This window comes from Phasianus colchicus, chromosome 2 (assembly GCF_987193195.1).
Source record: "Phasianus colchicus chromosome 2, bPhaCol1.hap1.1, whole genome shotgun sequence".
Lineage (NCBI taxonomy): Eukaryota > Metazoa > Chordata > Aves > Galliformes > Phasianidae > Phasianus > Phasianus colchicus.
Genome location: NC_143437.1, coordinates 29,851,227 through 29,879,014, shown reverse-complemented (window position 1 = coordinate 29,879,014; position 27,788 = coordinate 29,851,227). Strand labels below are relative to the sequence as shown.

At 45.4% G+C, this 27,788-nt stretch overlaps 1 protein-coding gene across 4 annotated transcripts in view; it reads right to left on the bottom strand.

Moving 5' to 3' along the window:
* Nucleotides 1-27,788, bottom strand: part of MDGA1 (MAM domain containing glycosylphosphatidylinositol anchor 1) — a 125,017-nt gene that overhangs the window by 60,281 nt on the left and 36,948 nt on the right. For 2 of the 4 annotated variants that reach the window (XM_090135213.1, XM_090135212.1), the window contains exons 2-8: nt 25,643-25,782; nt 22,764-22,938; nt 18,113-18,309; nt 15,194-15,326; nt 10,469-10,738; nt 9,753-10,082; nt 6,623-6,916 (exon numbers count right to left, since the gene is read on the bottom strand). In XM_090135213.1, coding sequence (XP_089991339.1) covers nt 6,623-6,916; nt 9,753-10,082; nt 10,469-10,738; nt 15,194-15,326; nt 18,113-18,309; nt 22,764-22,938; nt 25,643-25,782 — 1,539 coding nt within the window. Of the gene's footprint in view, nt 1-6,622; nt 6,917-9,752; nt 10,083-10,468; nt 10,739-15,193; nt 15,327-18,112; nt 18,310-20,244; nt 20,992-22,763; nt 22,939-25,642; nt 25,783-27,788 lie in introns of those variants that run through there. The other 2 variants (XM_090135214.1, XM_031599912.2) reach the window with 2 other exon arrangements.

Genomic DNA, 27,788 nt, shown 5'->3' with positions numbered 1-27,788 from the left:
AGTACTGCAGAGGATTCTGGAGATTTTTTTAACCTAACAAGCTGATATAGAGCTAGGTTTGAAAGGGAAAATGGCTGCCAGAGCAAGAAAATCTTAAAAGGAGTATCTGAATTTGAGCAGCACTAGATGTGGTGTTCAGCTCCAGGAGGGCCACAGTAGGTGAGCAATTATACAAAGAGAGATGACCAAGTCTGTCTGCCATCCTCTGTGTGTGTGCAGGTCTTGTCTCTCCTTTCCTGCCAAAATTGTATAGTGTGGACATCTCTCTGACTTGATAAAATTAAGTTGCTCTTCCTGGAGAGTCTGGCCAAAAAGGGATAACAGCAGCTTATGGAATGGGTATTTGTTTCCCTTAACAAGAACTGAGAAATAGATTAGCTGATTTAAACCAGTTCTCTTCTGAACAAACAAATTCATTTCTCTAGACAAGGAGCTCTCACATAGGCTTTTACTTCAACCTATCATTACAACTATGGAGGTGCTCAGGGATGAGCAATGGGCCGCTGAAAGGCCAAATGGCTGCACAAGCAGGCTGCAATCCAGGCAGCATACCTAGAGCTTCCCCTTTCCTGAGGCATATGTCTGGATGTTACCTTCTTTTCTCTCATGGCCATTTCCCCACGATGCCTCATGGTGTTTTCCATGTTTCTCCAGTGAATTCTCCCCATCATATGGACCTTTTGCTTTACATCTCAAATCTCATACATTTCCTGGTCATCACAGCATGCAGACATGCTCTGTCAAACCATTTTAAATCAAAGAGGTAGATCTGAAAAGCTCTCAGGATACAAGGGAGACTGCCCAAGAAAATCTCAGTGAGTGGCAGCACACAAGAATCTTCCCCATCAGGCAGCAAGTGTAGACCAGGGTCCTGTGGAACAAATTCCATGTGCTGAAGGGAAAAAAATTCCGGCAGGTCAAAATACATACAGCAGCTTTACTCTGTGAAAGACTTTTTTTTTTCCTCCAAAGCTGCATATACCAAATGCCACAAAAATTCAACTCCGGGTGTCCTGAGGCTTTGATCCATGAAGATAAAGACTACAAAGGCAGTCACAAAGAAGTCAGTTTTGGCCAAACACCCTTTGGCATGTCAGACTAGCTGCCCTTCAATGCCATGAGGCTGGCAGGAGCATAGGGCCAACAGGTCCTAGACAAACAGGAGCCATCCTTTCTTTGGCCGCATTTGATACAGCCCCATCTTAAGATTCAATCTGAGGACAATGTAAGCGATGTCACAGTTTGTCTGCCAGGGTCCTGGGACCAAGAAATGGTAATTGTTAAAACAAATCCAAGGCCAGCTAATCCTTTGTGGTTGTTACTGTGCTCTGAACCATGGCCATTTGGGTTTACAGCCATGACGGAATGAAATGGATTCCTTCTTCAGCTCGTCCTTAGACTGACAACTCTAATTAGCTGTTAGCAGCCCAGGCACTGGGCAGCCGAGTGAGCAATCCTCACGCTGTAGCACTGAGGACAGAGCTGTATGCACAAACACAAACTCAGCAACGTAATCCCAGACAGAGCTGCTAGCTGAAAGCGTGTTGACAAACAGGAACAAAACTCCCAGCTCTTAACGAGGAGGGTTCTGTGTGTTGATAGAAAAACAGAAATAATGTATGCTTTCAGCTTAGTCACACAAACCTTGGTGTAACAAATTAGAAAGGAAACAAGGAGGATTTTGATTGAAGTGGGACCAGATGACAGAGTCAGGCTTTGTCCATTCATACTGGTGGGTTGAGGTAATGCCTGTGGCTGCAAATAATTTTCTTCTCACTAATGAAGGTGCCCAGGTTGGCAAACACTGAATTCATAGAAGGCAGAGTTTACCCATGACTTTGAATGCAGACACACCTTTTCCAGAAGAACCTCAGTTAATTCTTAAGATCACCCTGAGCACCCCAGAGCTCTGGTTATTACAAGAGGCCAGATTTCACTCTCCTAGGAACAAGAGCTGTGGGATGTAGCACAATACTGAACATGAATGGAAGGACAGAAAAGCTCCAGCCGCTGTAAGAGTAGAAAAATTACCTCCTGCTCCCAATAAAGCTTCTGAACTGCATTCCTCAGCTTGAAGTAGAGTGTCAGACTAGGCTTCACTGATTAAAATCATAATTAAAAAAATACAACAGCTACTATTAATAAATTCACAAATTAAACCAGCCAAGTCTAAAATTCTTAGCAGATGGCTCCACACTCCAGCTCACATGGCCCAAGCAGCAAGATGGATAAAGCAGCTCAGTCACAGATATGAACCAGCAGTGGCCAGGGACAGTCTCATTTCTCTTAGACTCCCTTCACATAAGCAAGGAGAGCTGCAGGGAGCTCTGAGGAGCCAAAAGCCCCATCATAACCACTCTGAAGAACCATCTCCACGTCAGGAGCATTTCTCAAGAGCACTTTTAATAAAGTACTTAATATCCATGTTTATGTTTCAGAGCAGGTGGGATACCCGCATAGAGCACTGACATTGATTGAAACCATTTAGTGCAGTGATACGTCTTATGTATTGACAGAATCACTCCCTCCTCTCCTCCCTGTTCTTCTGTTTGCTACATAGATAACAGGGAGAACTGATGCTGACTATTGCCCACCTAATGTACAGCACTGCCAATAGGTTCAGGAGAATTTTAAAGAGAAATGAGTGAATAGCATGTGGGCTTGGATGGGAAAGCATATCCTTTTGCACCTGAATATTTCTTTAAGTAACAAGGGCAACAGATGCCCCCCCAGGATGTATTCTGGCTGCCTTTCAGATGGGGGCAGAGCCAGGTCTGCTTATCGTAGAATCATAGAACCATAAAGGTAGGAAAAGACCTCTAAGATCACCTGGTCCAGCCATAAACTCATCACTGTTATGCCCTCTAATCATGTACCTCGTGCCACTTTTAAATGTTTCTTGAATATCTCTGAGAATGGTGACTCCACCACCTCACTAGGCAGCCCGTTCCAATGCATTACCACTTTCTGAGAATAAATTTTTCCTAATATCCAACTAGAACCTATCCTGATGCAACTTAAGGCCATTGCCTCTCATCCTATCACTATCCTTGTCACTGGCCTTGTAGCCATGCCTATTGCTAGAACTACACATATCTCCTGAAGTCCTGTTAACTATGGGGGTGGATGCCCCTCCAAAGAGAATGTCAGGTTACTTTCCTGATTGCACCTAACGTTAACTGTGCTTTGAAGATGAAACACAACAATCCATCTGTTCCCCATCATAGAGTGCAAAACTCTACCTAAGGACAGTTAGTCTAATTCTTTGGAGACCAATCCCAGATGATTGTGGACTACTATTTTGGCTCTAGAGGGGGTCAAGTTCTCAGGCCATCTTATTCATTCTCTAGTGTTTTGTTCTGCCTAGACATCATCTGCAGTGCAACTCAAAAATGAGAAACAGCGTCATTGTTCAGACTGAACTACATAAATACTCCCTGAAGGAGATGTATCAAGGAATAGGTGTGATGAGGGCGGTAGGGCTGAGCTGGACTTTGACAAAGCTGTCCAGAAGTATGTAACATGAGGTCAGCGCTGACAAAGCATTAGGGCTGGCATGTAATCATGCAAGCAGAACAGTGTACTGGGATTGTAATTTGCACTATGCTATTATGTGAGACTCTAACAGAACAAATGTAATATCACCACAATAAGAGAAAGTTGTTGCAAAGACCAGCTCTTGGAATAGCTAGAGTTTTGCATTACTCCTGCTCTTTGCAATTTATGGAAATGCTATTTTGACCAGGCTTGCAGAATGCACAGATTTTTATTATTACTTTTTTTCTTTTACATTATGTACTTGCTAAATTTGCATCTAGGTAACATCCTTTTCACTGATCCACACAGAGACTTTCTTTCCTCTTTTCATACGTGTTGGCTCAAATTATACTTTCTAATCCAAAATGCACAGAGAGCTGTACATTTTCAAGTCCAGAGGGTGTTTTACAGCCTTATGCTGATCTCATCTACGCAGAGTGACCCAGACCTCAATTCAAACCCACCTCTGCAGAGGATTCATTTTTCTGCCAGGATTTTCTTGAGTACCTAATCCTAGAAAAAGGCTTGACAACAGCATTAACAATAGCGTTGATATTATTAACAACAGCATTCTGCCCTTCCATGACTATTTTTATTCCAAGATTTCAAAGTGCTATGTTTATTATGCCTCACAAATCCTTGAAGAGACAGAGCAGTTTTATTCCTGATTTAAAGAAATAGGAAAAGACGAGAAATTGTCACACTGAGTGGTAGCTAGATCCGCAGGAGTTCTGCAGAGCCCAGTCTCTCCCTCTAACCAGTATATAACATTTCTTGATCCTAACCACAGACCTATGAGGCTGCAAGGACTTTCATGAACTTATTAATCTTCCAACCCCCTACAGTTCATACCAAGAAGTCCAGGGAGCAGACTAGCCAGCCTGTCAGAGAGTTGATGATAGACAATTACTGCTCATAAGATAAAAGAACATCTTTTTCTGCTTGCAAAATGTAAAAAATAATAAGAACAATTTTTTGTGACAGCTGACTTGTTCTTTTTGTCTTCTTGCTCTCTTTTCCAATACTGCAGTGCAGTTGGCAAAGCCTATTTCTGGGCTGGTTTGCTACAATACGTAACTATATGCATGAGGGAGAGGGGAGAAAAGGAAAAGAAAAAAGAAACACAGAAACAGGTTCTGACATCTAATCAGATCTGCTGTATTGATTTTGCAACTTTAGCTTTGGAGCAAATCAGAGAAACAGCCACATTATCACTCAGAATTCGCTCTTCCCTTGAGCGAGCCGGTTCAAAAGGAGCTCACCCAGACACACAGAGAGGCACGTCTGCATGCACACACACACGCGCGGGCGGGCACACGCGGCTCTGTGGATGCATATCACCTAACCAGGCTCTCCGGTGGGAAGCACTCATCACGGAGGCTGCAGAAGCCACACGATCCCCATTTCCGATATGATGAGAATTCCAGAGCAAGCGACCGGACTAATGAGCTCCTCACACTGCAGAGCAACGTTTCAATTAACCACTGCGGCCCCGCCACTGCACCCACCTCCTTCCAGCTGCTCAAACAAGGACGAGAGGCATAAACAGGGACTGTGCTGTTTGCTGTTGGCTTTTTTCCCTCCCATTTTTTAAGGGGATATAAAAGCAATAGGGGCAATTCTTGCCCTACTTTCCTGTTTCACGGTTTGTTTATCATGCATGGACCATGCTCTTGTTACTTGGGCCAGATCACAACAAAACATTGTTTGGCTTCAGGAAAAGTTATAGGAAGAGTATGTTGAGTTACTCTTTATACAGAAGTTCAAATTTTTTCCCTCTTGTGGGTCAATCCCACTACAGGCCTTACCCTGCAACAACTTCAGGCTTCTGCCTACCATCTGTTGCATGGAGAATTGTGTCTATCCACTCCAACTCAAAACATACGGCTGTGATTCCCCTCCAAACTACCTATCAAGCCTGATCATCCCAGGCTGGGCAGTGCCTCTCCCTCTGCAGTGCCATACAGTGGGGACAGCATCACTTTCAAACACCAGCAAAGAACTGGAGACTCTAGCAGATCTGATTGTTCTTTGCTCCAGAGTGAGACTTTACTGTATCTCCATCCATTCTTGGGGTGAGGATCACTCTCCCTGCTGTGTCCTCCCATGCACCATATGCTGTCCCAGCTGCCTTCCAAAACAGCTTAAATCAAGGCACCCATAACCACCCTGCATGGAATCTTCTCCACACACGTCTACTTCATGAAAATCTGCACACATTTCCCCATCCCCATCCCATAATTCAATTGCTGACGTGCTCACAAATGGACAGACAGACTGTTTTTAAAGGGGAATCTTAGAATACTCCAATATGCCTGAAGAATATGGCACACTTTTGTTACTGCTGTGCTCCCAACAGCTTGCATCTGTCAGCAGTATGCCTGCTTGGCTTCAGCCAGGTTATCTGCTCCAGTCCTGCTTCTCCTTTCCCTGGAGAGTGAGCCAGGGAGGAGTGAGGCAGCACTCACCTTTATGCACAGATATACTGGTCAAAGCAAGGCTGGGAACACTGCCCATCACTGAAATCACTCAATACACCACATGCTAAGAATCAGTTTTCTGTTGCTTACACGCTCTGCGTGGAAACTGTTTGAAATTATGCTGTCCATGTGAGGGTCTGCCTGGTGCTGCTTTCCAGGCAAAATGGTTCAGGCTGGGGAAACTAAGATGCAGAAAGGGTTAATGAGGTAGAAATGCCATAACTGACATTCATTTGCTATCTTCTGAACAATTTTGACTTCACAACCTTTTTAATATGCCCTGAATGCACATTTTGCAAAGCAGCTGTTTTGCAATAGTCAACCGATAGGGGAATGGAAAAATATTGTATACAAACACAGACAACACCCTTCTCTTTCACTTACAACACGCTGCCCATATAGTATTCTACCCTTGTCTCTGCAGCCAGGCCAATTAAATACAAACTGTTCAAAGGTCTTCAGATAAAAGAGATATGTCATCTCAGCCCAGTAAGAATGGCCAGCCCTGCCCGAAAGCAGCACTCAGTATGACAGAGATGCTTCGCCCACAGGCTTGCATTCACACAGGCGTTCAGACCAATATTCCGCTTATATGTTATACTCACACTGCACGTTGAGCTGCACCAGGGCTTCCCGTGGTCTGATGTTAAAGCCATTGTACCTGGCTGTCTGGCACTTATAGGTCCCGCTCATTTCTCGGCTGACGCTCTCCAGGCGCAGCTTCCCATCATATGTCTCCACCGTCATTGTCCCTGAAGGCATGGGGATTTCCTTATCTACTCGGGACCAGATGATGGGTGGCTTAGGCTTCCCTCGAACCTCACACTGCAGCTCAGCCCTGGAGCCCTCCCGGACGGTGATGGTAGACTGACCCTTGGGGACACTGATGGTTGGTGGCACTAAAAGGGAGATAAAAATGGACTGGTTTTGCACTTGGTTTCCAGTAAGCAAGAAACATTCCCAAGGTGCTTATGCCTGCATCACACCAGCAGCCTTGAACTCAACTTGACACTGATAGTATTACTGCAACCCCTACAAGAACACACTGCCCATGTAAACCATCTTACAGAGTCTGGAGCTGCATGGTACCAAGGAAGATCCCAGGTTCTCCAAAAATCTACCCCAGTGTCAATGGCAACTGCCAGCTCTCCTGGAACATTTTGCCAGCTCCCACCTCTTACTGCAAAAGCCTCTTTGATCTATTTCTCTATTTCTGGTCAGTAAATTTCCTAAATCGAACTGCAAACTTTTGACCAAGAAATAGAAGATGTCTGTGCAAAGGCATCTAGTCCTCTTATAGAGGTTAGACAGAAACAGAGATTTATAGGATTAGTGCTTAGTAAACCTCCAGCCTTGTAAGACACCCAGGACTTCCGTTTGCTGCTAAACCACAGTAAGGAGCCATCTCTGTTAAGTGTCTTTGTTTACTCTACTCTGAGATTCACAGCGTGCTAGAGATCTCTGGCTCACTCCAGAGAAAGGGGTCTCAGCAAATATCACTTCTGTGCATCACAAGCTCACACAGCAGAACTGCTGCTTAGCTGGAGCTAATAGCACTGCAATGCTCAAGGAAAACTCAGCTCTCAGACAGCAAACAAAACTGTTGACAAACTGCTCAAAAGAAGTCGAAGCTGAAGGGAGGAGAAGTTTTGGGGAAAGTTTGTTGTTCACATCACCACATTCACCAAAGGCCCAGGAAGGGAAAGCTCATGCTAAAACCCATGTAATTTGACATTTAATTTGTATTAGGCTTCTGAGTTAACTGTTCAACTGAAGTAAATATAGAATCATAGAATCATTTGAGTTGGAAGGGCAGCAATCGTTTTCTGAAAGCTCCTCTTTCAGCCCTTCCAGCTGACAATGGTGACACTTAGATTGACACTTCCATAACCACAAGGGCAATGTAATTCATTTCCATTTAAAGCAAAGTTTAGGACTGTGGAGGCTGTAACAAGCTGGCCTGACCAATATTAGCTCAATTCAGTTCCAGCAAGGAAGAGTGTGCTAAACTAATTGCACACATTACAGCCTACAGCTGCTTTAAAGCAGATTTAGGATGGCTCCAGCCCCATCTCCCTTAGCATTGACCTCCCAATGCAACAAGGAGGCCGCATTTTCAATTTGCAAGTCTCCCATGGACTGGGGAAACCTCATCACACCCTGTCCTGTGCAGTGCGATGGACGACAGCACTCTCAGCGCCAACAGTGCCAGCAGCCACTCACCTGGCGAGAGGTAATTTTCTCCATGGGGAAAAGCTGAAAATTGCATTTGGAGATTTTTTTAATTAAAACTGTCTCCTCAGAGCCACTCAGTGGAAGCAGCCACCTTGGCAAGCTCAGGCCTTTCTTGTTGGGAAACGTGGAACTGCCACTGCTGCTCTTCTGCACAGATCCTGCACTCAGAAGAAAACCCACCAAGATTTCATGCAGGAACCATGTGTTGGATGTGGTTTGGTTGCTGTTGGGCTCATGCTATATGGAGGGCTGCTCTAGCAAGGACAGCAGTGTTCACTCCCTCAGTTACAAAAGGGGCTTTGCTGGACCAAGCTGCTGAAGTGAGGCTTCAGAATGCCCCAGGATGACCTTCTCCACCAGCACCAGTGTGAGCGTATGGCTCTCACTCTCCACCAGCACAGAGCAGCTGCTGCAGACACCTCCTTTGGGAACCTGAGCCAACCCCTGTGCCAACAGACGCTGCCCAGCTTTTTGGCGGGATCATCCAGGGTCTTCCAGCTCTTTGCTGCCTCCCACCTTTTGTATCTTTAAACACAACTGCACTTTGCCATCCACTGCTCTTGGGCAAAAAGAATTACTCTCAGTGGCGGCGACCCCCACACAAGATCTACAGAACAAAGAGGTTGCTAGCAGAGAGGAAGCAGCAGCCAATGTGTCTTTCAGGTCCACGGCAAGGTGAGGGTTCAGTCTCCAGGCTGCTGGTGAATGTGAGTTAAGTCCCACTAGGAGCAGACTGGTCCCAACATTTCTGCTGAGACAGATTCCTGAATCAGCAGAAGCAGTACAACAATGCTTTTTGCTGGGGTGCTGAAGCAATACAGGTCCAGAAATGGCATTGGGACCAGCCCGAATAGTGGGTTCAGCACAACCAGAGACTGAGAATAAACTTCTTACGAAGGTTCTATGAGCAGCTGGCTGCCCTCGCCATATTACTTGCATTGTGCCATACTCTCAAGGTCCTGGAAAGACAGCAGGATGACATGGATGTGTTGGAGGGTAGATCTGGATCCACCAGCTTTTCCAGAAGCAAAGATGCAGCTCTGAGACTCTGAATTTTAGTCCCCAGGGAGACTCTCAAACTCACCTATATCTTAGGCTGTCCTCACCAAGCCATGGGGTGAGGTTTTGACCCTGATTTTAAAGTTGAGGGGCATTTATAACACATGGAGTCCTGCAGAGAGTGCCCAAGACAGATTGAAACTGCAATCTAGTAAACATTAAATCTTTTCACAGAATTTGCTATAACAGATGATACCAATCTTCTGATCATAGCTTTGAAAATATTCCTCATAAGCTATGCCAAAGAAAGCAAAGAACAGCTTTATTTTTTTCTTTTACTCCCGTCTAAGCAAAAGGACTTCTGAAATTTGGTGAAATACCATTTCCTCTTTCTTCCTGCACAATCTGGTGCCTTCTTTGAACAGTCTTACTCTGAAACTGTGGAATTGAGATGGAGGATGTGATATCCAGAAGGTCCCCAGAAGTCACAGAAAGGCTCACCTGTCTCTGAGGAGATGTTCACCTCCACGCTTAGGTCAGGAATGGGTGCTCCCTGGAAGGTGGCCACACACAGGTAGGTGCCGTAGTCACTAAATCTCAGGTCAATAATCTCCAAGCTGCAGGTCACAGGCGGGAGCTCAGGGTCATTCCTGGTGATGAGTAACCGGTCTGAGAACCTGGCTGGTTTCCCATTCTTGTACCAGGAGTAGATAACCTTCTCCTGGGGCACAGCATCCACGTGGCATGAGAGTTTCAAGTCCTGCCCTAACTGGATGGTCTCACTCTCTTTGATCACATCAGGGGTGATTTGGAACGTGGCATTCTTCATGGCTGGGATGAACACAAGTGCAAAACCATTTAGGGACAGCAAAGAGCCTCACATGGCACAAGACAACAGCCCTTTACTCCTTTGGAGGGCAGCATCTCTGTGCAATATATATGTCCCAAGACCTTCCCTAGCTAAGCTCCCACAAGAGATCCCCAAGGCCTCACACCTGGAAGACTGGGATCCCTGTCTAGCCCAGGACAGTGATGCAGCCTAGGATGAGGCTGTAAGCAGCCAAAGCACAGCTCTTGATCTGGGAGCGCTGAAGCTTGCACAATAGCTTCTTCAGAGTACTGATTTCTACTGAGCATCCCAGTCAACCCATAGTTGTACAATAACACTCAGGGGAAATGCAAATCTAACTCCTCCTCTGAGAAAAAGAGCAACTTACACCGCACCAGTAGGTTCACCGTCTTCTTTGCTGGGTTCCCCACGTTGTTTATGGCTGTGCAGTTGTAGTATCCTGAGTCCTCCACGCGGATCCTCCAGATGGTGAGGTTGCCTCCTTGCACAAAGCTGTTGGGAGGCAGCAGGCCGGGAGAATGAGACCAAAGCACCTCTGGCTGTGGGTCACCGCCTGTCAGAGAGCACTGCATAGTGATGTTGTCACCAGGGTTGACCACCAATGTTTCATTGACTGACAGTTTCAGAGCAGGTGGGGCTGGAAGAGGACAAAGAGGGACACTTCTAAGCTTGAAAAAGACCTGCCCGCTCACCTGTGAACAGCTTCATTCTTTCTAGGATTTCTTTCTGAAGTTAGCTGGTTTGAGAAAGGAGAGCTGTAGGGACCCGTTAATTCATTACAGATAAAAAGCATTACTGCTAACACACCTTTTTGAGTTAAAGCACCCTTCTCTTCTACGGTTAGAAAACTGCAAGCAGGGCCTCCAGACAACCCAGACCAGAGGCCATACTTAAAACACCCCACAGCCATTGCACAGAAAAGGGACACAGCTAAGTATAGTATTTTAAGATTGTTCACTGCAAGTTCTTTAGGCTTAGGACTCAGTTCAGGAGAAAAGCCTGACAAACTCTCCTTGCACAGATAGGAAAGATAATAAGACATAATTTGGCAATGAAAAATCCATGGTCTGGAAAACCAGACCACGAATAGCAACTTTGCACCCATCACACAAGTGTCAAATAGATTTCCCTATTGGCCTGCAGACTATAAACCAAGTCCTGGGATGCTCTTTCATGCACAGCTGAACAATTGGGAATGATTCAAAATGTCTAGACAACTTATCCTTTGAATAACCTACCACGTGGTTTGGCTTATTTTATTTCTGCACTCTTCTCACTACACCTCTCTCCCCAAACTGATCCCAAACTCCTCCCCTTGTATTCTCAGTTTCATTGTATCCTCCCTTTGCATTCTCTGCCTCATCCCAAGACAAGCTTTTTAAAGCCCTTGTCAGCATCACTGCTGGCTCCATCCAGACAGAGCTGAGAAAGTAGCAGTCCACAGCACAAAGGCTGGGAGTATGCTTTAAGTAACTGCCATAATAATGCAAAATAAGACATTGTTCCATATTCATGAAGCTTGATTTAACAGCATCATTATTTCAGCCTCCCTCTCCCTGGACCCTGTGTTAATGAGCTGTGCTGGGTTGGTGTTGGATCTCTGAATTACAGCTCGTACAAACAAGGCAAGGAGGAGTGCTCCCTTCTCAGCACCTGCACCATAATTTAGCAGTACAACTACTGCTATGCTGGAATACTGTGTTAGCACACCAAATCCAACGCCCTCTCCCTGGCCGTGGTATGTGCTTTTTGCACCAGATGTGGACAGCTATGCTTAAGGATGAGGGCTACTCCTCTGCCTCCTGCACTCCTGGCCATTTTGAAGCCTGTGGTTGGAGCCCTTGAATTTTGAGAGGCCACAGCCTGCACTCAGGACCTATGATTGCTTCCAGCATTCCAGGAGAGAAGCGCATGCCCAAAGGCTCATTAAGTGACAAAGCAAGGATTTGTCCTCTCTGGGCTCCAGATGACCTCATGAAACTTGGTGAAACCCAGATACAAAATAACTCAACAGACTGGCCTAGGCAAGGCGCTTTCCTGTGGCAAGAAGGAATACAGCTGATACCACATAGCTGTTCCTGCCCTCTGACACTAAACAGGTCTCAGTCAAGGGCACAGACAAGCTGATAAATGCAGCATCTTGCCTGGGACCATTCTTACATCTACATCAGAGCTAGAGAAAGGTTGAATCCTGCTTACACTCAGAAGGATTATGTCAGTTGGTGAGCATGAACCAGAACTCCTGCAGCCTTTGGTTAAGATTTTGAGATTCTGTGTTGCTTGATATGCAGATAGGACCAACACTTATCTTACAAAACTGTAACATGTTCTGGGCAAGGAAGGATGGAAAAGAAGTGATGTGTTGGGCAAGCACTGCCTTGGGGCAGGTTGTGTGTGCATGTAAGATTGGAGGAAGAAAAGCTGCAAAGCTGCCACCCACACACAGCTTGAGGCAGAGAGCCTCCATAGTCCCAAAATGGAGCCCTGGCTGTGGCAGTCTGCATGGGATTCCACTCCCACTCCTATCAGTAGATAGGGGTTAACAAGCTGCAGACATTGTTATGCATGAGATGAATCTCATTTATTTGTAACCTGTGGCAATTCCTTTTGTTCTTGGCTCAGAAAACCTGCTGGCAGAGTCTGCAGAGAAGCAAGGGGACCATTAAAAACAAAGAGTCGCTTTCAATTCCCTTTGAAGTCCAATTTGCTGCAGTAAAACTGCAGGAGAATTAACCAGCTGGGCTGCTTAATTTTGCAGAAATCAAGGAAAGAGAAAACATCATCCCTACCCTGCTGGAGCAGGCAGTGACAGCCTCGTGGTTCTGCTGGATCCAACCTGCTGCTCTAGAGCCACAGGACAGCAGCAAGGAAAGCCTCCTTCCTGCTGAGGCTGCAGACTGAGAGCTCTCTGCCTGCTGTGAGGGCCAAGCCTTTGACACTGGGCTGGGGAGAAGCACAACTCCATGCTGGACACTGTGGTCTGCCTACAGGCAACTAGCCAGGGAGCCCAAGTGAACTATCTGAGGAGCAAACAGACTGAGAAGAGCGGATTCCCTTGTTCCACTAGTTCCTCTCAAAGTCAATTGCAGCTGGTCTATAAATGTTTAAGAGATTGATTTCCATGCACCTCTCATCCTTTGGACCCTTTTCAGCTGCAAAGGGCATCCTGAGGGAAGGAGGCTATGGAGGTTGCCGCTGCATGAACACAAGTGGAAAAGAGATCTATGCAAAACAAGGAGAGAATTACAATTTCTTTTTACAGTATTTTCTTACCTGTGCACAACATTGTAAGTAAGCCAGATAATATTTAATGATAAATATTCTCATGCTATTTAATACAAACCCTACTTTTAGTGCAATGCCAGCTTCATTTTCACGTTTAGCTTTTGAAACAATTTAATGGGAACACATTATCCATAGTCTTTGAGCTTGTGGTGTCAGGCTCCTTTATAACCATGTATAAACATGCATTTACAACTAAAGCAAAGATCACTAGATGTATAAGATATACGAACCAAGTTCAGAGTTTTGGTAAGTACCTAATAAGCTGGTGTTTAATAGGACAAGAGGTAATGGCTCTAACGTATGCCAGGAGTGGTCCAGGTTGGATATTAGTAAAAATTTATTCTCTTAAGGAGTGGTGATGCAGTAGCACAGGCTGCCCAGGAAGGTGGTGCAGTCACCATCTCTGGAGGTGTTCAAGAGCTGTGTGGATGTATCACTGAGGGGCACGGTCAGTGGGCATGGCAGGGTTGGTCAGTGGCTGGTCTAGATGATCTGAGAGATCTTTTCCTACCTTAATGTTTCTATGAATTCAGATGTATGCTGGCTTCTGATCTGGCAACAACTTGAAAATACATTTTCCCTATCACTCAGTAAAAGGGCTGGGCTGAAATGAAGGGCTGGGTTGGCAGAAGGGAGGGGCATGAAGAGAAATATGATTTTTTTTAAACTTTACAAAGCCACACCAGGAAACAGCAGATGGCCGAGATCCCTTTCCTTACTATGAGCACAGGTTTTTAAAGGGAATATTCCTGCACTCTCTGCAGTTTCATTCTGAGACAAGCTCAGGAAGTGACATGAGTTGCCTGAGATCTCACAGAGATCTTACCAGAGGGGAATATTTTTATACCAACGTGAGCTATAGTTCACTTTTTTTTTTTCTTTCTAAATAAAATGAAGCAACTGTTGTTCGGCACCCTGGGCTCAGTCAGATCAATAAACATAATTTATACTGTATCAACAATATCCCATCAACAGTTGTCAGCATCAAAAGCGTTCTGTTTCCACTGCACAAAGATGACACCAGGGATACAAACTACTTTGTGCTACATAAGAGAGAGGTGAATAATTCAAACACCTACATTGCCTTCCTTTCTGATCATGGAATACCCCAGAGCTGGAAGCAATTTTCTGACATTTACTTATTATTTGAAAATATTCAAGACAAGTGGGGACTCTGTAATGGTGTTTTTATTCCTCTTGTTAAATGGACTGGTTGCAGTCAGGTCTTTGCAATGCATTTGGTACATGATTTCAGCTGTTGCATGTCAAGCAAGAGGTACCAAATTGATTCTGTTTGCAACTGGAGGTGCACACCACAGACCCTGCCAGCTTGGATATCAGTGTGCGTGTGCAGTTTTAGGATTTATTTATTGGGAGGGCACCAGAGATATTTGCCTTCCAAAAACATCTGTACTCGTGGGACACTGGGACTGGGAGTGCTTTGAGTGCAGCACTGCAGAGCAGCACACAGTCACACGTGGATGAATTATTTGTAAGGATTTCTGCAGCAGCTGCTTTGCTCCAGACTGTATGAAATTTATTTTTAAAATCACTTAGAATTATAAATAAATAAAACAGCGTCTGGATTAAAAACTCCGTTGTGCCTCAACACCTACGTATAGTCTGCTTTAATGATCACACAGCAGGCCTGGTCGAGACACTGGCTGCAAGAAATTAAAGCATCCCTGACCACAGAGGTCCTGCCTTAAGGATTTACAACAGTCAGCCACATGTGTGAAATGGAGGTGGTTTTCTAAAGGCTGTAGGCCTGGAGAGGCCATGGCTGCTCAGCAGTCTGCTGCATTACCTGTGGTGTTTGTGAGCTGGAAGGTGATCGATTTGTCAGGGATGCTGCAGACATTGCGGACAGACACCTGGCACGTATAGCTGGCATAATCCTGGGGCCGCAGGTTCTTCAGCTTCAGGACTTTGGTTTCACCCTGGGAGTCAGGGAGAAAGGAGAAGAAAGATGTATGTGCACAAAGTACAGCTCATTGCTGCAAGTCCATCACCGGGCCCAAAGCTTACAAGTAATAACCATTCAAACCTCAGGAAGCTGTGCAGACTCCAAACCCTCCTAGCTATACACAAAGGAGACACAGAGCATTTGCAGGGACTGCTCCACCTCCAGAATTTCTCAAAACACCCAGCAAATGTCACAAAACCTGGAAGCAGTGCCGAATGGGTCTGAGCTTAATTTCTTGTCAGCTCTTGTCACAGTCATCTCACGGAAGGAAAAAAGCCTTAAATGTCCGAAGACAGCCCCTGAGCTCATGCTGAGATGTCAGTGGGAGCCTAAATAAAGTCAGTGGGGTCTCAACATTGCAAAAACAAAGTAAACCAGGGAAGCCACAAAAAAAAAAAAAAAAAAAAACCCACAAAATATTGCAGTACAGAAAAAAAAAGGTAATTCAGAGAAATACTCAAATATCCCCCCCCCCAACCCTTTTGATCTCTTTTCTCCAGATTCTAATCTCATTTATGCTGGCATAAATCCAGAGTGTCTGCACTGAATTTGATAGCCTTTTCTCATACTATGGCAACAGACAAACACAAGAATCACTTGCTGACACTCCATCATGTTATAAAAGCAGAATAAAGTTGTTAAATTAACAATAGATGTGTTCCATAAATTTTTATTTATGGAATGCAGAAAGCTCAAAGATGCATCCTGTGGTTTGCACACCCTGCAACTCATACGTCTTCTCACGACAGCTTGTCGCTGCTGTGCTCCTTGTGCTTGTCTAAATCTCTTTTGGAGAAACCATTCCGTAATTGCCTGTAAATGTGAGAAGGTGTCAGCATGACAAATCCTCTTGAGGCAACCTCAAGGGACTGGACGATGAGCTCAGGCATGCTAATATGCATAGAACAAGGATTTGAACTGAGTAAATTAGGAAGATAAATACCTAGGAGACCAATAACCCTACGGAACTCCTGTCCCCTAAGATTTGTTGCTATGCTGCACAAATGATGGCATTTACAACGTGCTTGTCAGCTAGTGACTTATACAGTCATATGTATCCAGTTTATTGATTAGTAAATGTTGGGTAAATGTGTATAAACCTTCAGTGTAAATAAGTTTTTAAAAGCTTAAACAGCAAAATCTTCCTGTCCTTTCTAGTGCAAAGGGCTACCTGAACCTGGCTCTGATAGCAGTTTATCTGGCCTGTCTCAGACAATTCTACGAGCCCTGTGAAGAGTGCTTTGTTAAGCACAATTTATTTGAGCTCAAGGAAGGTTTTACTTTTCACATGTGCTTCACCTAACTTCAACTCTTCTCAACCCAAAGGCTCATCAGGGCAGGAACACTGCCTGACTGGAGCTGCAGGGGCTGGGGTCATTTACATGTTAACCTGGCACGGCAGGTTCCACTGAACACTTTATTTAGCTGGAGAAAACATCTCAAGTCCTAGGACATTGCTAAGCAATGTATCCTGTTAGCCATAGAGAGCTTAATGAAAGCTAGATGAGCCCGTAGTGGCTTCCTCTGAGGCCAGGGATGTTCCTGGTTGGATGCCACAGAGCACCAGACGAGACAAAGCTCTCTTCAGGACCAAAGCAGCACTGACCTACAGCATTTCTGCAATCTGCATGGGAACCCAAAGCACTGTGCTCTCTCCTAATCTCCCTATGTGTTTCCATTTGGCTGCCCATTTCCACAACTTGCAGAAATAGCATTTCAATAAAATATGAACACGACTGCATTAACTGAAAGGTTGCCTGGGGCATGCTCAAAAATCAAACTCAGTCACAATGTGCTCAGGGCCCAGCTTTGGGAGTGCCCGAGAGCAGAACTGGATGTGGGATGAAATGGGTGCCCTCGGGAACTGCTCTCCAAGCCCTCCCTTCCTACCCATCCTAGTCATCCTCCATAAGTTCTAGTGCTGACTGACATCTGAAGTACGTTCAGAGCTACTCCTTCAGTCACCCAATGAGCCATCAGCAAAGTGACTGTGAAGAAAGTGGCATTCAGGGGGATAACATGGCTGTGCAGGGGCAAATCCAGCACGGGCAAGCAAGGGGAACAGAGACAATGTGGAACCTTGTCATAAGATGATGGTCAGAAAGTGCCTAGCCTCTGTTGCTTGTGGCCATTAGGAAAATATGTTCATCTTTTGGAGACACTCAAGGTGAGGCTGGCCTGCTCTCTAAGTGCCCTGATCTAGCTGTAGGTGTCCCTGTTCATTGCAGGGAACTTGGACTAGATGGCCTTTTAGGGTCCCTTCCAACGCAAACAATTCTATGATTTTCCTCACCAAGCCCACTGCAATCCTTGCCATTCTCTCACGCTGCTAAATAGGAATCCCCTTCTCCTATTTATCAAACTTGGGTGCTTGTTTAAGAAAAAAGCAGCACAGAATTAGAGACCCCATCTTGAGATTTTTTGCTTGGAGAACAGACTCAGCCACCCCACAACCATGTAAAACTTATTAGGGAAATTGTGTCCTGCACTCAAGGACAGTACCAAAAGGGGAAGCAATGCCAAGCATAGGACACTAGGCTGTCATGTTCCCTCTTGCTCTCCTGCTTCTCTTTCTCCCTGAGGACCTGCAAACAGAAGAACGCACTACCAGCCCTTTTGAAGCCAGCGCTCCTTGCAGTGCCCACCACCCTCACCCCACCATTGTAACCTACAGAGAGAGAAACACCATCCACTACAGAGGCCACTACATCACACTAAGATGTTCATCACAAGCTGATGGAGGTTTGTTTTTTTTTTCACCTGTGTGTAGAGGGGTTCGTAGATGTCCACGCCATTGTCCTGACTGTGAGAAAGCGTCTCAGCTCCCCGTTTCCATATGAAGCGAGCTGGTGGGTTGGAGTTGACGGTGCAACGGAGGAAGACAGTCTTCTCCTGGTAGAAGCTGCCACGTACATCACTGATGGTCTGGTGAACAGTGAGGACGGGTTCATCTAGATCTGGAAGGAAGGCAAGGAGGGCCGCAGCAGTTGTTAGTGAAGCACTGTCTGCATGTACAGCCTGCAGAGCAGATGATGCTCCAGGGGCTGTAGGGGGAGGGGAAGCTCCCATACATTTAGCTAAGGACAACTGCCGAATTCAGAACTGATCTGAGGACAGGTAATACTGATAGCATCTAAAGGGAACAGACAGGAGAAGCCAGAATTCTCCCGCTCACCACACAACGTTCAGAGAATAGAAAGCACCCTCCGGTTTGCAGATTCCATGTGGTCCTCCAGTAAACTGTCTGTTTGCTACACACCTGTCCGACCAATGGGCTGGTCATCTGACCACCGACGACACCTCACACCCAAAATCACCATTATCAGCTTCAGCGAGAAGCTGGAAGGATCCCAGGAAACTCTACCACATCCTCATTTCCTCTGCTCCCACCTTCCAGTCCCCTTCTGAAATCACAGGGCTAAGCCCATGGCTGACAAGTCAAGGGGTGAGGATAGAAACCAGGACAAGATCAATGTCCTAGACTGCAGCAAGTCTTCATGGAGTGCCACTAGAATACGAGAGGCAAAACACAGTGATAGGTGTGTATAACTTCCCTCTTATGCCCAGTTTAAGTATTGTCTATACTTTCTCCTTCACAGTGTTTGTGCTGACTCTTCACTAACATTTACTCAATGCATCTTTATCACTCACTTCTAAACTGATCAGATTCTTTTCTCCCTTTACAGAAATTAGTCCTTCCAAATCTTCCTTCACCATATCCACATCACACAACTGTTGTCATTGATTCAGTGGTTATCAATAACTTCACTTGCAAGGACACAAGGAATAGCCCTGGAGGGAGGGTACTTGGAGGGTACTTTCTACTTCCATCCAGATCACACTGCTGCCTACTGGCTGCCTTCCTGCTAAAAAGGAGATAGTTACCTTGCTAGATTTTTTCTTTTTCTTTTTCTTTTTTTTTTTTTTTTTCCATCAGACATTTATGTCTGAACATCAAGGAGTCAAGGAAGCATGGAGAAAGGGAAAACCTCGGAGGACATGGATGTTTTGCCTTCCAGAACCACTTCGATATTGAGTAGGATTAAATGTAAAAATCCCATTTGAAAAGCTGGGACAACTTTGCACTCTAAAACTGAAATGTGCCCCATGACATTAAGCATGTCTTCAAAGTAGTCCGTTGAGCTCACTGAAGCACTTCTGTATTTTCAGAAGCTTTATGAACCCATTTTCAACTGAAAAACAACTGAAGCACACACATCCAGAATGCCCTTCTGTAGCCAGCACTGTCTTCTGCACATAACAGCAGAAAGGAAGAGGACATGTGCCCATCACCTCCAGCTCTTCTGTGTCACCTAATTTTCAAGATACATTATTTTAGAGATTTGCAAGTTTGGAAGTCTGGCTCCCAGGAAGGAAGTGGGGGAGGAGAGATGAGTTTCTGCTAACGAGTCATCCAAATAACGTATGTTCTCTGCTGAATCACAAGTGTTAACTGTTGGATTTGCATATATTTGTAAGATGTATGCTTGTTGGCTTGACCATAACATAGCTCAGAGAGATGAGTAGAGCTGTGGACAAGGCAGGAGAAAACAAAATCAAAACACACAAAAACCATCCAAGACTGTAGAAAAACATACACAAGTGGAGATAAACAGCCCCTGTCCATGAAGTGCTTTCTCCATGTGGCCACGACTAAATTTTACACTAAATTCTCTTGGATCTGGACTTCGGGCACTGTTTTTTCTTCTTCTGCATTTCTTAATCCCCCTTTATTTGTTCACCCTTTATATGAATAACTCAGTAACTACCACTCCTCTGAGGCCCCATTTCTCTGCAGGATGCATGGCAAAATACTTCCCTTATCCATCAAAGACGACACTCCCCATTCAAGTCTGCTGATTCCCAGCTACTCCCCAAATAGAAAATATTACCTTCCTTTTTCTTGCTAGACCTTTCTTCCTTCAAATCTTCCATCCTTCTTTAATAGCAGTAGGCTGTAAGTCTAGTCCTCCTGAGAAAAGCTGAAATAAGACCTACGACGATACACATGTGCTTGATGTACGAGTAAAGCCACTGATGTCAGCGAGCTGCACGAATGATAAATTTGGCCCAAGGCGGCTCATGGAGAAGATCACATGGGATGTCTCATACGCAATATAAGCTTGTAAACATCTATTCTTTCTTTTCTTTCCTTTCCCTCTCTTGCACATAAAAATACTCCACACTGAAGCTGCCTCTCTGCCAGCATCTGAACAACACTTTAAAGTCGCACTCAACACACACTTGGGGCAAAGGAATAACTTGCTACACAGGTTAGTGCTTCCAGTTTGATATCCTCTTGGTACCAACGGTGCTCTTCACACAACCTTTCTGTCTAATACTATGAGTGAAGACTAGCACTGGCTGTCAAAGACACCGAGGTCCAAATGAGAGTGATTACTTACCTCTAACTAAAAATAGGGATGTGGGGAAAAGAGGGTTGTGTTTTCAAATTCTGGTTCATTCAGATGAAGGTTGCCTGGTTGAGCGTTCAACAAAAACTGTGGCTGTTCCTATGTGTTCCCTTATACCTACTGCAATTACTAGCAGAAAATAGATTCTCCTGCCCCAAAACAGAGTGAGCAGAACAGAGGTGCTTTACCAAGTCCATCTTCAGAGTAGATGTTAGTATGAGAAAGCCCTTGGCCATCCCATTAGCCCCACAGTTCTACAGGTCAGAGCTGCATGAAGGACCACAGGATGCTACATCACTCTAGTTCCAGTCTGCATCTCAGAAGTAAAGGGAATTCCCATAGCCCATGAAGAGAGACTCATGCGACAGCCCAATTCCTAGAGTCAAAGACTCTGACAAGTTGCCATACCGAGTACTGAGAAAAGCAAGACTCTTAATATGTAGAGTTATTGTATGCAAGAGAGAAAATGGTCAGAGAAGCCAAGCAGAGCTTGGTGGGTGTCAGGACTTCTCCAACAAAGCTACGCAATGCCCATGAAGTAATGTTCATCCTATTCAAAGTGGCAAGAGGCTCAGATGAAGCGATCTGCCATACATGTCCAATCTGCTAGTTCTATGACTTTTTTGCCCTTTTTTAAAAACGATTTAATAAAAAATAGTAAAAAGTAAAAATAAAAAAAAACAGGTTTTGATACTTACATGCTCTAACTATATTATGTATTTTACACGTGACTCAAGACAATTCCTCGTCACTCAGTGTGGCCCAGGCAAGTCAAAAGGTTGGACACATGCATATACTGCAAACCTGTGGGATGGTGGTCATGCTCTACTACCACCAGTACAGGGTAGGGAAAGGAAGGAAGGGAGATGAAAACCACTCCAAGCTAGATAACACAAATGTGGATCATGAGGTAACCCAAGCATAAGGATTTTCATGTACAGACACAAAATCTAAACAGAATGTAGCACAGCGCTTAAACACGCTAGCTCTCATTTCAAGACTGGATAATAGAGGTAAAAGGATGCAACCGGGCAGTGTTTCCTGCAAGCAAAGTCTCTGCCCAGACTTTAACCACGTCCTGGGGTTTTTAAGCCTGAAGGCTGCTCCACTGACAACTGTTACATCAGCACAAAAGGCCACCTTGCTAGAAGGACTTTATAATCATTTGCAACTTTTGCATCAGTCCATTGCTGGTTAGACCTTCTCAGATGATGTGAGGAGAGGGATGTGGTGTTAATAGGGTCGGAGGAATCTGGAACAGCGGATAGCCAAGAGCAATGAGTAGAATCTTAATCCTAGAGGGTAAACCTCTTCAAAAGTTGCCAGGACCTTAAATCTCCAATTCCTCCTATCTGGGAAGTATAGGACAAGCCTAATCTCCTCTTCTGGCCACAATAGCCCAAGAATAAATAAAAGAATGCCCAAGAATCAGCATGAGAACCTTCAAAGGTGGAGAGCTCCTAATAGCATTGCCAGAACACAAGACAGACAGGCATTGCAAACAGCCAGAGAAATACTAAGTCACTTCTGAAACCAAGGGATCCTCAGTAGTTTCCTTCGCATCTATCCTTTCACAGCTCAGCTTCTCCAGATGCATCCCAGAATCTTTTGCTCTGTTTCCACCACACTGCAGTTTGAGATGTGGGGTTTCAGAAATGCTCCAGACATCTAAAGAAGTACTGATTTCAAGAACCAAGCTAGCTTCAAAATGAAGACAAAGACAGCAGAAGCCATCTACAATGCTACATCCCACAACAGTGCTAGGACTTCTAGTGGCAGACATCATAATATCTTGAAAAGAGTGTTGGCATGGACAGGCAGAGCCATCTTTTTCCCAGATGGATCTGATCTCTAGGGAAAAACAGCATAATAGTCCCTTTGCCACTGAATTATGTGCACACAGTCCTAGGGCAATGCAGCTCCCTACCAGCCCCGCAGCAAGACAGAGACACACAGTAGAACTGTGGGAAGATCTGGGTTGCCACTAAACGACTTACACTGCACATCTACTCGAATGGACTTGATGGCAGGGACCCCAACCCCATTTTCTGCTTTACAGTAATAGCGGCCCCCCTGCAGCCTTTGGATCTTCTCAATCCGAAGGGTCTCGTTAAGCACTGACGTCTCTTGGAATTTGTCCGACGCGCTGCCAGCTGTTTTGGTCCATCTCACCTGTACAAGAAAGAGAAACACAATCTACCAGTGACAGAAACCAGAGATCCCAGGGGACAGCAGGACTCCCTTTTCCCCCCTCCCCAGTCATTTATAGAAATGGGCCCTGAAGCACCACCAGACTACCAAAGCTCAACTGCTGATCTCAGTACATCTCTGCAGGCTAGCTGCTAATTCTTAGCCATCACCAATTCCCATGTCCTAGCACCTGGGATAATCCTTCAGATCACACAGACACACACAGCATACTCATCACTCCTGCTCTAGTCCTCTAACTTGCTTAGAGTAATATCACTGTATGAGCAGCACAGGACTTTCAGCATTAAGCCTCAGGATCCCACGTGGCTAGCAGGCCATGAAGCTGTAGAAGACATCAGCTTACAGCTACAGAGCTTTTATTGCAGTCAGCACCCTTTCATCTTTCTCTGGACAGCAAGGTTATTTCTGCTGTTTGCTTTTCCAACAGTTGAAACCGCTGTTACTATCTGGCTCTCGCCTCCTTCCTACAGGGAACCCCACGTATGTTATTTTTATACATCATCCTTCTGCAGTATACAAACTTTTACTTTGATTTTAAAACAACAGAAAAAGAAAAGAAACAAGAATCCCTTCAGATTTCAGGGTATCTTGGATTTCTGACCATATGTTACATGTCTTAGGGTCCTGACCGATGGGGGCAACATAGCAACACAGTATTTCACAATGAACAGTGGCAAGAAGACAACACTTCTAAAGACTGAAAGGTTATTTTAATGTCTGTAACGAGGTGCAGTCTAAGCAGCATTGGTACAAGCTTGCCCTCATTTTCTACAGCCCAGATGATAGAAGGGAGAGATGGCTTGCTTCAGCCCACTGACTGCCTATATCACAAACCACCCTTCTAAAGGCTGATGACACTGATGGTTCCCACACCTGCGCCATCTAGTCTCTGGGGCTGGGATCCAACAGGATCTGCCAACAGAAAGGATACAGACATTCATTCAACTTTGGCAATGGATGGGAAGGACCAGATTCCTTGACCCCCTACCCCAAGGCTTTCCCTAAAGCTCACTGCCACCACCTGATTGATGCTGGCGCTCTAGAAATGACAGGCATGTTTAAATCACAGTCTCAGAGCACCAGACTGAGCAGACTTTTGGAGCTAATGATCAAGGATTTATTTAGCCTTTGTAGGCTTATTATGAAATTGTCTGAGGGCATCAAGTCTCCTGTTTGCAAAAATACTTCAGCCAGCTCTTTAATCTTTCCAATTTCAATCTAATTTAAGTATTTTGGCCACATTTTCATACTTTAATGACTGGCTGATAAGAAGGAAAAGATTAAACAAAGGTTAGGAAAAGAGCTTAGCTGGGAAAGAAATCTATCTGTGAAGAGAGAGGGCAGAAATAGGACACACGCCATGTTTAATGCACACAAGTCCCAGCCTCCCTCGTCATGCCTGGTTCTGCATTACACAGTGTCCCTTGTGCGCATCTGGGCAATATCACACCTCAGTGTTGCCCACAAGCATGCTGTCTGCATCAAGCTCTACTACAGAAATCTGTCTTCTCAGGCTCAAACCTTCACAACCAACCAGCATCTTCTCACATGTTCAACACCATTAGGTAGAGCCAGCCCCACCATCCTCCTCACTTCTGATGTACACAGCTATCACCCACCTAGCACTTTCACAAGTCTAGGCTGATCATTCTTGCTGGCTTGGTTCAGATTTATTTATATTTTAATTGCTTCCAGGATATGCTTTGATGGACAATCCATTTCAAATCCTGCTGAGTCTCCCTCCTTCTCCTGTTGTCTCTTCTCAGTAAACCATCTCTTCACAAGCAAGTTCGTGGAGGGCTTGATTGACATACGCTAAATGTATACTGCTCAGCACAAATGTCTTTGACTGGAAAGACTGAGAAAGAGGGCTAAGAAGGTGCACGTATCATACTTGGATCCCTTGAGCGTATTCTGGCACATCCTGCCTCCCAGCACACACCAGCTGCCATGCTTCCCGCATTGTCCAAGAGCAGGCAGACCGTGCTCTTGACTGAGCATCTTTATAGACACCATTCACACTGATATTGAAACAGCCTGCTCTGAGTATCTGAAAGGTGCAGAGGGGTTGCACAGGACTTGAGGCTATGCAGCCCTCCGGGAACCCTGAGGAAGGAAAGCAGCAGTTAGCCATATTCACTCTCAAGCCTCCTCACTGAGCTGAGGCTGACTACAGCATGAACATCTCCAGCACTGCAGGTCTGAATCTGCCTCTGGTTGGTGGCTCTAAAGCAAGGACCAGTGGAGCTTTGTGGAGCTCTGCAGAGTGCACCACAAACAACTTTCTGAACTCCCCCAAGCAAGTTCCCCCTTGACTGCACATCCAGAGAATCAGAGAGAGAGATGAGCCATGAAGGACCTACTTCTGTGGTCAGCATGTGGGGCAAACCTCCTCTACCCAGTTCAGGGTTTTGTAGAAAGTGGGGTCAAAGGTTTGAGGGTGGATTGTACAATGGGCTGCTCTTCTATTTTGAGAGAAACTTCAGATACTGAATACCACTAGATGTTTTGGGTAGGCTCCTGAAAAGCAGTTTGGACTATATTCTTTGGAAACAAGGCTTCTTCGCAGTTTGAACAGTTAATATTTGTGCTATAGGACACTACCTGGCTCCAACATGCAGGAGAAAGCTGAGCATCCTGCTGACTGGTGAGACTGAAGCCTTACCTGTGGCCGGGGGTGTCCTGTGACCAGACACTGCAGGACCAGCGTGTCCCCTTCCCGAATCGTGTAAACACGTTCACTGATGTTGTCCTCCTTCACCACACATGCCTGCCCAGCATGGATAATTTGGGCCTGAGCAGGAGCTGCAGAGAAGAAAGAAGAGGTAACAAAGGAAACAAGCAGCACTCCATCCCCTTGACTCCACTACCCATGACAGCTGTGTCCACAGCAGGGTGGAAGAGCCACCTCTCGAACCACAGAAGGGAAGAGCCAGACAGTGCTGGGTACGAGACACAAAAGACTGAGAAGATGGAGAATTGAGTAATTATCCTTATTTCCTGGGAGCCTGGTATCACCTTCTACTTAAAGTTCTTAGGTGCAGCTCTAGGCACTGAAAAGAAAATATGGAGTATTTTTTAAGACCTTTCTGAATGGGCTGAGGACCAAGAACTCCCTGCTCCTCCAGAAATGAGCATACACAAGAGGTTAAAGCAGGGATCTGGTCAAATCACGGCTGCTCTATGCCTGTCTAAAATGGGCCTAATGACTATAATTTACTATGCAGGGGGCTAGGATAACTGCTGAGTGGAGTCAGAAAGGGCCTTGATGCTCCATATGGCTTTCAGTATGTCCCTAGAACATGCATAGTACATGCTACAGGAAAAACAAGTCTTTCCCACATTACACAGCAACCACTGCAACTCTGTGCCAGAGGGAACATCTCCGTGGGACCAGAAAATGCATTACCTCTAGGGCTCCCTCACTCTTCCCAGGACTTTAGGAGTAGACCAGTGACTACCAGTCCAGCCAGGAGAACAAAAGAGTTGTGCAAGGGAAAAATTCATGGAAAGAAAGTTCCCAGAGCCGAGTTTAAAAACTGCACATCCCCAACCAGCTGATCCACTGTAGCTCTAATCAACAGCAGGGAGAGAGAAACAGCAAGAAAACAGGACCTAATAACAAAATCACCTTAACTCTAGAGGTCTGTATGAGCAGCCCTTGGTTCCCTACTCCAAAAGCATCTGTGTGATCACTGAAGTGGCTGAGATGTATTGAAAGTGACTGTGCAGCCCAACGAGACACCTGTGCTTGTTCGAGGGGAAAACTCCAGTCACACTTCAAGGAACAGAGAAACCCACACGTGTCTAAGAACCACTACCTCAGTGAGAGTGCCCCTGGGATGCACTGCCCTGTCTTGCTGCAACACTTCCAGGTGACTCCAGAGTCACAGCTCCAGCTGCTATTAGTGAAATACAATGCAGACTAACAAGACAATGACAAGACAGGTGATCCAGGTGTTTAAAGCAAAGAGCCTGAGTGAGCCTTCTGAAACAAACACTGATTTGTACAACCTGTTACAGCTGAACTGAGCACCCACTTTTTCCTCAAGGTTAGCTGAACTACTATTTTCTTTCGTGGATTTATTTATTTATTTATTTTAAGTGATTTCTTACTCTGCTCCAGGCATGACCAAAATGCTCTAACCCCAACCACATGGCAAACAGAAGTGCTCAGATTTATGCTGATTTCATTCACCAGCAGCACAGACTCTGCCTTTGAGGTCAGCCTGTAAAACTGGTGTCACCACAAAGCACTGATCCCTGAGCAGCTATGACACAAGAGTGGCCACAGGACCGTGGGCAGACAGCTGCTCTTGCTGCTGGGCTCTCCATCATGGCACGGTCACGCGGCACTCAGGCAGCAAGCTATTCTCTTTTTAGAATCACAATTGTTTGAGTTGGAAAGGACCCTAAAAGGTCAGCTGCAGAGTCCAACTCCCCTGCAACGAACAGAGACACCTACAGCTACACCAGAGTGCTCAGAGCCTTGTCCAGCCTGACCTTGAGTGGCTTCAGGGATGGGGCATCCACCACCTCTCTGGGCAACCCATGCCAGTGTCTCACTGCCCTTCCAGTTTGACGTTATTTGGTTGGCAAAATCATGATGGGCTCATTACTATCCAAGCTATTGACTAAGAGAAGCAATATGTTTATTTGAACAGTATGATGGCATAAACATGGACAAATCCCTTAATCTTTTTCATCTGCAGGACTTGTAGGAACTTGCCTGTCATCTCTGAAACCAACAGTCAAAGCTCCACTAATACAACTGAGCAGATGAGCGATCTTCCCCTGCCTAGATGGCAGAA